The sequence below is a fragment of the Limulus polyphemus genome, unplaced genomic scaffold (assembly GCF_000517525.1).
Source record: "Limulus polyphemus unplaced genomic scaffold, Limulus_polyphemus-2.1.2 Scaffold3928, whole genome shotgun sequence".
NCBI classification, from domain to species: Eukaryota; Metazoa; Arthropoda; class Merostomata; order Xiphosura; family Limulidae; genus Limulus; species Limulus polyphemus.
The window spans coordinates 54,465-65,051 of NW_013669538.1; the positions used below are offsets into that span (position 1 = coordinate 54,465).

A 10,587-nucleotide genomic window follows, 5' to 3' on the forward strand; every position below is an offset into this window, starting at 1 on the left:
CCAGTAGCATACCATATGAATGTTAAGTAATGAAAAGTATGGGTATATCCAGTAGCATACCATATGAATGTTAAGTAATGAAAAGTATGGGTATATCCAGTAGCATACCATATGACTGTTAAGTAATGAACAAAAGTATTTTCTCTGTGTTTTTAAAGGTGGAGACCAGATACAGTTCCAGTACCATGCTGGTAATGGGCCACTTGGAGTTAGTTTAGAAACTACGTACAAGCTTAACAACGATGAATGGCATTCTGTATTAGTAGAACGTAATCGCAAAGAAGCCCGGGTTGTGGTGGATGGAAGCCTGAGTGGGGAAGTTCGAGAAAGCTCTGGACCAGTGCGAGCCTTGTATTTGACCAGCCAGCTTGTTATTGGTAAGTGTTAAAATTTTAAGTTAAAGTTTAGTTACATTTTGATTTATGAATATTTCAGACTAAGAGTTAAACTAATAACTTATATTTTGCATGATCAGAAATAATTCAAGGTTTCCTAGAAAACAGAAAGGTTTTTGTAACAACCACTATGTTTTAGCAGTTATTGATCACATAAATATTTTGAATGTACACTTTTTTTTCACCTCATTATGTAGCTCGTGGCATAGCTTGTAACAGTATGTTAATATCTTTCATGTTTGTTTCACTGTAGAGCTGAGCAGTTAGTAGAATTTGATATTTGATTAATTATCAGGTTTCTTAATCAGGTACATTCACCTAATTGATTATTCTCACATAAGACTTGGGTGGTTGGAATAATCATTAATAGCAATAACTGGAAATACTAGTTTTGATTAGTTATTTATTTTTGTGCATCATGATAGTAATCGATTAAGATGAAGAACCTTGAATTAACTGAAAATATTAATGAGAAATCATATTTCAATTACTTGGATAATTGGAATAATCAATGACAGTGGTAATCGGAAACACTATTTTCTTGGTACTACTTTTTATTTATCCACTAAATAGTTATCCACTAAGATTATAGAATCAGGAAATGTATTTTGCATCATGAATGAATGAAAATTTCATCCAAGATAACCACAGATTTTAACAGCCAGTGTAAAAAAAAAAAATCTATGTTTAGAAGATTACAACCAACAATGGAGGAATTTTTCATCAAAGCTTCAGATACATTGTTGCACACATACCACTGACAAAATATATAGTTTATGTATACCTCTGGTTAATACTTAGTGATCAGTAATTTTCAACATAGGTTTTAGAATCAGTATCATCAAATTACTCGGAAGAGGTTGCATTTTTTCTAGTAGCAGAAAATTTTTTATTTTGTTTTGCCCAATGTTATTTAAAGATTCCTTTGTTTCATAGTCAGGAAAATGTTTTGGTGTATGAAATTGACTTTTCTTCAGAAAGTTACAGTTGAATGTTTGATAGACTATAGTGTTTACGCATGTTTATTATGGTTTATGAAAGTAATATTGGCAACTGGGTCTAACAGCATATTTTTCCCTTCATATTTAATGTTTTTATATTGCTTGAATAGAGGGCTTAGAATTAAAGTTTCAAAATTTTTAGTGTTTTGGATACAAAAGTTGATACTGTATTTTTTAGGTGCTACAGTAGACTACAGACAAGGATATGTTGGTTGCCTAAGAGCCTTATTACTGAATGGAGAGATGATAGACTTGAGAAACATTGTTGGAGAAGGTTTATATGGAATAACTGATGGTTGTGTGGGAAAATGTGAGAGCAACCCTTGTCTAAACAATGGTACATGCCTTGAAGGCTATTCTAATTACCTCTGTGATTGTCAATGGACAGCATTTAAAGGTCCTATCTGTGCAGATGGTAAGTTATGTTTTCACTTTTATTTTTTCATACAATATGTAAGGAACTTTTTTGTATTAGCAAGTTAAATAGACACCACTGACATCAATAGGTACTTTCTAACAAATTATATTGTTGTGAAGTCATGTTTAAACATATTATACATCTATAATGAATGCATGTTATATGTAAATAGTATGGACAGTGCTACATTGTCAAATCAAGTTTAAATGACACATTATTGTTTTAATTTGGATTCATTTACAGCTGTCACACACACTTATGATGTAAATTTTGGCAGAATAACTGCGTCATACTGTGTTAAATATTTTTATCCAAATTCAATAAGAAAGTTGTGATGAGAGCTCTTGTGAAAGAGTTATCTGAGAATATAGATTAAGATATTTAGAAAGTAAATGAAGCAACTCAAGTTTTATGAGTGATAATCAGTATAATTAAACTTCAGTAGAAGTGAAGCACCAAATAATTAAATTATTATGTGATAACATTTTTTGACCTCTAGAACTGAAGTTGACTGCAAATGATTCAAAGATTGAAACTTTTTTAATATTGCCATTATTATTAATAAAAAAAAAATCCATCTTTAATTTTGTTTAGAAAGATAAAACTTGAGTATTATCACTTATTTTAAGTTAAAATGTAATGTAAACCTTTGATATTGTGTTTTAATTTGAAAGTCGATATGCCATTTGTAATGAACATGTTGCATTTTGTCATCTAGCTACTATTCATGTATGATATTTAAATTTGAAGTCTCTTATAAATTAGAATCATGTGTGTAGACCTTATATTTGTAATTGTGCATGCAGGTTTAAATAATGTCCTCCTACACCACAATAACCTTAGACTATCCAGATATTTCATATATTCTTGCAACAGATTCCTTTAATGTATTAACACATGTCTGAAAACTTCATAGAAACTTAATGATTCAGTGTTAGAACGTATTCACTAGAAGGCAATGTTCAGTGAGACTAAAATGTGTTTAAATGACAGTACATCTTCTTGTCCACATCATTATGGCATAATGTGTACTACTGGAAGTATTTAGGATGTACAAGTAAGCTGTCATATTTTATTATTGTATATAAATATTGTTTTTTTTATTATAATTGAAAACATTCTTAGTTCTGCTTTTATGTGATATCATTTATTTTCTAATCATGAGCAACCTGCTTGTTTGATTCATGCATCATATTTTAATAGTAAGTTTTGGATACAGCATGGTAGCTATTGTTACAGTTTTAGCATTGATGACAATGAGATTTATAAGTTTAACTCCACGTCTCGATAAGATGTAATATGTTACAGAGATTGGAGTGAACCTACGAGCTGAGGACTACATCAGATATGATTTTGAGACAACAATCTCAACTTTAGAAGAATATATTCGTGTCCAATTTACCACCACCGAGCACCATGGCCTGATTGTAGGTGTCTCCTCTTTCACGGGCGAGTACTTAAGTCTTGTGATGTCAACAAGTGGTAAGTCACTTTTGCTTACAGTTAAATTTCAATTCCAAAAATTGGCATTTAGGTAAACCTGGAATTGTCCATTGAAATGATTTTATTTTACAATGTTAAAAGTAATTGTCATGAGAAAAAAATTGTATATGTAATATTGATTATCATATTTTGAAGCATAGTTTATGTATTTCAGTCAGAATTCTGTTTGTACTTGGTTCTTGAAAACAGGATTTAACATAAGGTGTAATTCTTGATAAGCTATTTTGAATATGTATGAGCACATTTCAGCAAACATGTCAGCAAATGCTACTTTCAGTTATAGTGATTGTTCAACTTTCTGTTGCTAATGGTAATGATGACTCGCAAATTCATAAGCCTGTTTATTGGAAAAAAAAAAGATATGTAAGATGTTATAGAAACCTGTTCATATAAATCATGAATAGTTACAATTCCTCAAACCCTTTGAACACTTATGTTTACTCAATCAAAGTAAACCTATTAAAGCAAAGATTTCAGAGATGAGGCAGATTAAGTAGGTTTACTGATGTCAACACCTACAAAAGGAAATTGAGCTTGTGGTGGTAAAACAATTCTTGAGCTATGCTAGGGTAATGCAATATCAGACTTTTAAATCTTAATTTGTTTGAAACGTTTATATGTAAGTGTAAAGCTATATAAATCGTGTTTAATTTCACAGGTAAGTGCATGGGTATGTAAAGTTTTCAAGCAAAAGAATCACTGATACATAAACTAATAGGCAGTTTTCATTGAACACAGAAGTGAAACTCTTAATTGCACATCTCTATTATTAGAAAACATATTTGATATGAAAACCTCATTTCTGGCTTAAAGATCAAGTGTTCATCACAAGGATACTTCACTAGCAGTTCTGTCTTGTTACCTAAAGTGATTGTAAAAGCAGTAATGAAAGTTCCATTATTTGCTTGTGAAGATGAAACCCAAATCAACTGTGAATTTACATTCAGTATTTTTACTCAGTGAATGCTATATATCATACCCTTAAGTGTCTGAAATAATTGCATTTTCTGCTTAAGCTGTAATAGTATTTAACATTATTAAGCTGTGTTTACATTAGGCCTTATCAGCCTAAGTAACAGCTTGAGTGGGCAAAGCAAATCATTGAAAAGAAATGTAGAACAAATATATAAATGAATGTAAAACTTCGTACATATATTAAGATGAAACCTTCTTATTAACAATAAAAAAAACTTGGCTTGTATATAATTTTCGTATGGTAAAGAAAGTGAAACTGTGTGATGTAATTTTCAAATCAGACCAAAGATAAAATTTAAAGTTTTATAAGACCCACCCCCCATTGGGTCAGTGATAAGTCTAAAGGTATATAATGCTAAATACTGTGTTTTGATATGTTTGGTGGCACAGCACAAATAATCCATTGTGTAGCTTTGTGCTTAACAACAAACAAACAAAGTTTTATAAAATAAAAACTTTATAAGAATGTTGGAAGACATTAAAATCAGTAATTGAAATCTATGAAAAAATGTGACCAGTTTTGTTTCTTAAAAAATATAATGAAATCTGTTTGAATTTTCAATGCTACAAATTCATACAATTTTCCAAAGACCCACAGATGTGTTCAAATTAGTAGCTTAATTGCAACAGTACTTATTTAAATACAGGATTTCTGGAATAATGCAAAGGAATTCCAATTGCAAACACTGAAATCTGCAAGCCCACTTGTCTTAGGCCTAAATGCCTTTATTAAGTGCACCCTATATTTCATAAAGAGATAAGTTAACACTGTAACTTGTGTACATTTTTTGTTTTAATTTAGTTTGGGCTAAACATGACTGTACTTAATACTATCAATAAATAAACTTTAACATTATTCTACAACCTAATGTTAGACCTTTTTAAAAACTTTGATAAGCTTTTAATATGTTGTTGTACAAAATGTCTACTAAAGTAGACTTATATCTACCTTCTGTTTACATCCATTGAAATGAAGTGCAAACGCATGGACATTTAGATGGTAAGGTGTGCACACATTTTCAAGATGGACAAAAGCTGAGTATCATTATAATAAATACCACTTAGAAAAATATTTTATTTCACAGAAACTACATAACGTGTAGAAAGTTTATCTCAAATTACAAACTATTTTTTGTTTATTTTTTGCAATTCAGTAAAAGAAACTATACAACAGGTGTTTCAGATTGATGCACCTGGGCATTTTAGAGTTAATATTGAAATGATTGGATCACCAGAACTAACCAACCTGAATTAGGTCAAAGAGAAGTTTTTTTTGTCAAGGCTATGCATCGACTGGATCAGACAAAAAAATAAGTTATAATTTAAGCATCAGAAGAGACAAAAGAAGTAAAGTTACATGCATTTCATAACCTTTAGGTTTATATACAAAGAAATCTCCTTGTTGATTAAGTACCATTACTTCTCATGTGAAACAAGATTTCCTGAAACCTGCCTGAGGCTAACATCCAGGAGATATTGTAAGTCAGATGGCATAACTGAGGTCTTTAGTAGCTTCTTTAGTAGCTATATTATCAGCTCAAAAGACCTGTGTAGATTTCTGACTTGATCTTTAAGTAAAATAAGCATCATATTTTAAGTATCATTATTGTTTATTAGATTTTACCCTTGTGAATATATTTTACACTGTTAGCTTAGTATGTGGATTTAGGATTAAATTAAATTTCCTGATTTAGCTGATCATATTTTACTCTTGTGAATATATTTTACACTGTTAGCTTAGTATGTGGATTTAGGATTAAATTAATTTCCTGAATTTAGCTGATCATCATGAGACATTATTGATTTTGCAGCTAGAAAATATTATCAATAGTGAGTGGACACTCAAGTGATGAATTAATGCATTCTAATCATTATTGATTTATTACTTTCTGATATATAAAGTTAGCTTACATTTCATTGGAAGGTACCAATAATGTCCAAAATGGAGGGATGTGTCATGTAGTAAAACTTTGTTGCAAACTCATTATTATTGCTCTGAATTGTTTTCACAATAATTCTTCTGTAGTTTCCTTTTATTGTTATAGCAAGACAAAACACAAAACAAAGTCTTTCATCGGCTGTTAAAATCGATTCTTAAAATATCTTGTTGAAAAGTGTGTCATTTTTAGTAATCTCTTCAACAGAGAAAGGCATAAGTAATCTTAGAAATAAAAGTGAATAATAAACATTTACAGTGGCAATCTCCCAGAACATTATTAACAGAATGTAATGAAGTTAAAGTTAGTGAGCATTTAAGAATCTGTTCAAGCGTGTGTCTTTGACCTTTGAGGAAGAAGTGTTGATAATCACTGTGAGAATGTAACCAAGTTCTAAATATAGATGTGAATGTTGGTAAACCAATAACCGTGTTATGATTTTGATCTTTAGTTTAGTGGGTTTTGGAGATGCAAGATATCCAGATACAAGATATATTGTTCAAAGTTTTATTTTTTGGATATGGTAATATTAGATGTTCATTATTCAGAATGAATCTGTTTTTTAATGTAAGGTCATAACTGTGGGATTGTTCAATGTTGAAATTATAGTTTAACTTTCAAATGGTTTGAAAAATAATAAAAAAAGAATTTTCTGTTTGCAGGTCATTTGCGTTTGGTGTTTGACTTTGGCTTTGAGCGACAAGAAATCATTATAAAAAATGAAAACTTTGCTTTAGGACAGAACCATGATATTAAAATAGTCCGTTCTGATAAAGGTACCAAGATGACTATTTATGTAAGTATACTTCTGGACATAAAACCAATCATGAACTCTTTGTTTAGCATGTCTAGTTAAAATTATCAGTTAGTTCTCTTTTGAATTATGACAAAAATTGTCAGCTGAAATTTAAAAAAAAAAACTATCTTTCTCCTACTAATGTCGTTTTTTTTTCACTGTGCTCTTTGTGTTGCTTGTTCTTTATTTTACTGACGTGTTCAAACACTTAGAACTTCAAATGAAAGTGATCAAGTTCGAAACCTTATTGTTATAGTTATTTATCTGAATTGTTGGTAACTGGTAACCCTGAGCCAGAAAGTACTTCAAAATATTAAATAAAGAAATGTATGTAAACTCTGGCAAAGTTTTTTTGTAAGAGTATCTACGAGACAATGTACGTGTTTCCTTATAAACAAATTTTATGTAATTTTTTTGGAAGGTTGACAACCATGAACCTCTTGTGTACACGTTCAAAATAGAAGGAAAAGCAGATGCTCAGTTTAACAGACTAAAAAGTATTTATGTTGGCAGAAATGGTAAGTTCATTTTATATAACAGTGTTTTAGGGTTTCTAATACATCTTATGTCAAATATCTGTTCTGGATTATGTTAATAACATGATAATTATGATTATTTAAAATCATTTAATTTCTGCTTTATCAATAAAAGTATTGTTTTAAAACTTAGTAGTATAAGATAGTCTTTCATACTGAAGACATTCTGATAAATAATTTGTTCAAGATATTTACTTAAAGAAGAAAAATCTATAATAAGCATTGTGTATGTGAGACTGGACTTAAAAAAGCTTTTAAAGATCTAATATAAATAATTAATATAAAAATGAAATGTTTTAATCTTTTCAGTACTTTTCTTTCTCAAAAGTTAATGTTTTGTGATATATCTCTTTGAAATGATGTTGAGATCAGAAGAGCAGGATTTAAAAAATTAATTTCTGTCAACAGAGACCATGGAAAGTGGGGATGGATTTATTGGATGCATTTCTCGTGTCCAGTTTGATGACCATTTCCCCCTAAGACGCTTATTTCAGGAAAGTCGACGTTCCAATGTTAGAGCCTACCCTGAAACTGTTCGAGAGGATACATGTGGGATTGAGCCTGTAACACATCCACCTGAACTCAGTGAAACTCGTCCACCTCCTACGCTTCCACCAGGGGTTCTTATTGAAGTGTCAGAGCCAGCAGTGGATGATTCTACTATTCTTGGAGGTTTGTAAAGTTGATGGTTATTTAACACAGTATATATTTTTTTATCTGTTAACTATATACTTATAACAAGAGAGCTTCTTAATTTTTTCATACCTCATGGTTAAATCTTGATATATAAACATTGTGAATAGCTTAGTTTAACTTTAATATCTTGGATATTTCTCCACATTTTTTGCCAATGTAGTCTTTTCTATGAAATAAAGAAGGTTATAAAATATCATATGCTTTTGGTTCTTTTATTTCCATTCTGGATTGAATTCATGAGTCGTCAGTTCAGGAAAATTATAGGTTTTGTTGAATTCTTTCATTTTGTTTTTTGACTTAAAAGTTCAGATTTTGAAACCACAATATTCCATACCAGTGACATGCAAATGCCTATTCATTTAAAAAAATCATAATGTTTTCTCTTCAAAGTTAGCTGAGCATTCATATTTACACTGTAAAAAAAAAACTGTTTTAAAGGTTTCAGTTACATTGGCAGTTGTTAACTTCTGGGTCATTTAAGGTCACTTCCAACAAACATATCACTTCCCTTAGACCAGGGTTTCCCAAACCTTTTTGAGTTGTTGACCCCTTGATGAACTTATAAAGTTGTCATTGACCCCTAAATTCTTATAATATAAATTATAAGTGAAACTTCAATATATAATCAATTTTTATTCACCATAATACAATCGTTAGGAAACTTAAAATTCAAAAAAGAATGAGGTTTTAATTTTCTCTATGAGATGGATGGGCTTTAACAAGCATATGAATATTTATGAATTTATTTATTTCAATAATCATAATACTATTATATTTTTTTAAGAAGCATAAAATAAAGCAAGTAATTAAATTAAAATTTATATTTAAAATATGTATTTTTCATCACTGCGTAAATTTATACACTGTGGAATACTTTAGAAAAGGACCGAACGTCATTTTCTCGCTGTTGCTACACACACTGTTGCTACTAGGCATAGGGCAATTAGTTACATAGGCCAACCCTACCCTAGGGGCCATTTTTGACCCCTTTGGGAAACACCGACCTAGACCATTAGGACTAGCTGCCTGTAACACTGTTCAATAAGTAACCTGTATTAGACTTCACACTCATTGTGAGGCCCCGGTAATGTGTTCTCTACAGTCTAAATGATAACTTGGGAAATGCTTTGGTCAATTTCATAGTTCATCATAAAACTGTTCCACTTTTGTGATAACTGCTGAGAAATCTGGCATTTCAGGTGACTCCTTTTTTTTTTGATGGATTTTTAATATGCGGACCTCTCAAAAAATAACTGTTTATTGTCTGGAATCAACAGTAACATTTTAGTACCATAAACTGGGCTTGTATTCATTGACCTGAGATCCTTTTGTTATGATATCAGACTATTATTTGTTAAAGGACCATATCAGTTCTTCCAATATTGATGGTTTTTTATATTTTCTAGATTGTGTTTGTGCACCAGTGATAACAGTTCAAGTTGACTTTGCACAATAGAAATGTCCATAGCTTTTCTGACCATTCTCTGTCAACATTAACAGTTATTCGTGTAATACCATTTTTATACTGGTAATCTGTCTCAGTTGCTATTTATTTTTCTTCTTCAGTGCATAACATTTTACTTAAGTTGTTTTTAAACTTGACAAAATTCTACAATTACAGTCCCAATTTTCTGTTGTTTTTTTATATATAAAGCTTGCTTTATTTTACACTCCACTTAAATTATGATGCTGAAATATGACAGGAAAAGAAATGTTTTTCATGGAAGAAGAGTAGGCAGGCATAGTTAGGTCATGTTGCATTGAACCGTATCAAGTTTTGTTTTGCCAAAAAGGCTTTTGTGCTACTTGTACTTTGTTTACTTTGGGCCTTATCAGTCTAAATAACTTGCTTGAATGTATTGTATGCCAGTAATTTAAATCAACAACAAATGTATTTTTAATTGTATCTTAAGAAAAACATATTGTAAAGCTCCAAGTTCATAAAAATATTTTTGCAAAGCTGCAAGTTCATAAAAATATTTTTGCGAAGCTGCCAAGTTCATAAACATATTTTTGCGAAGCTGCCAAGTTCATAAACATATTTTTGCGAAGCTGCCAAGTTCATAAACATATTTTTGCAAAGCTGCAAGTTCTAAAAAATATTTTTGCAAAGCAACCAAGTTCATAAAAATATTTTTGCAAAGCTGCAGGTTTATAAAAATATCTTCAAAAACTACATAACCTGGAAAAAGTTCATGTTAAATTTCAAAATATTTCACCAGTAGCGTTTTTTTCACAGTGCAATAAAATAAACCGTACAACAGATACATTAAATTGGCTCACCCCAGACAGAGTTAAATAAGACAAAGTAAAAATTAATTTTTTAGTTT

At 30.4% G+C, this 10,587-nt stretch overlaps 1 protein-coding gene across 1 annotated transcript in view; it reads left to right on the top strand.

Moving 5' to 3' along the window:
• LOC106470295 (neurexin-4-like) overlaps positions 1-10,587 on the top strand; it is a 65,860-nt gene that overhangs the window by 50,338 nt on the left and 4,935 nt on the right. Inside the window, 6 exon segments of the mRNA XM_022398900.1 lie at positions 159-377; positions 1,575-1,811; positions 3,123-3,296; positions 6,892-7,025; positions 7,447-7,543; positions 7,970-8,233. Coding sequence (XP_022254608.1) covers positions 159-377; positions 1,575-1,811; positions 3,123-3,296; positions 6,892-7,025; positions 7,447-7,543; positions 7,970-8,233 — 1,125 coding nt within the window.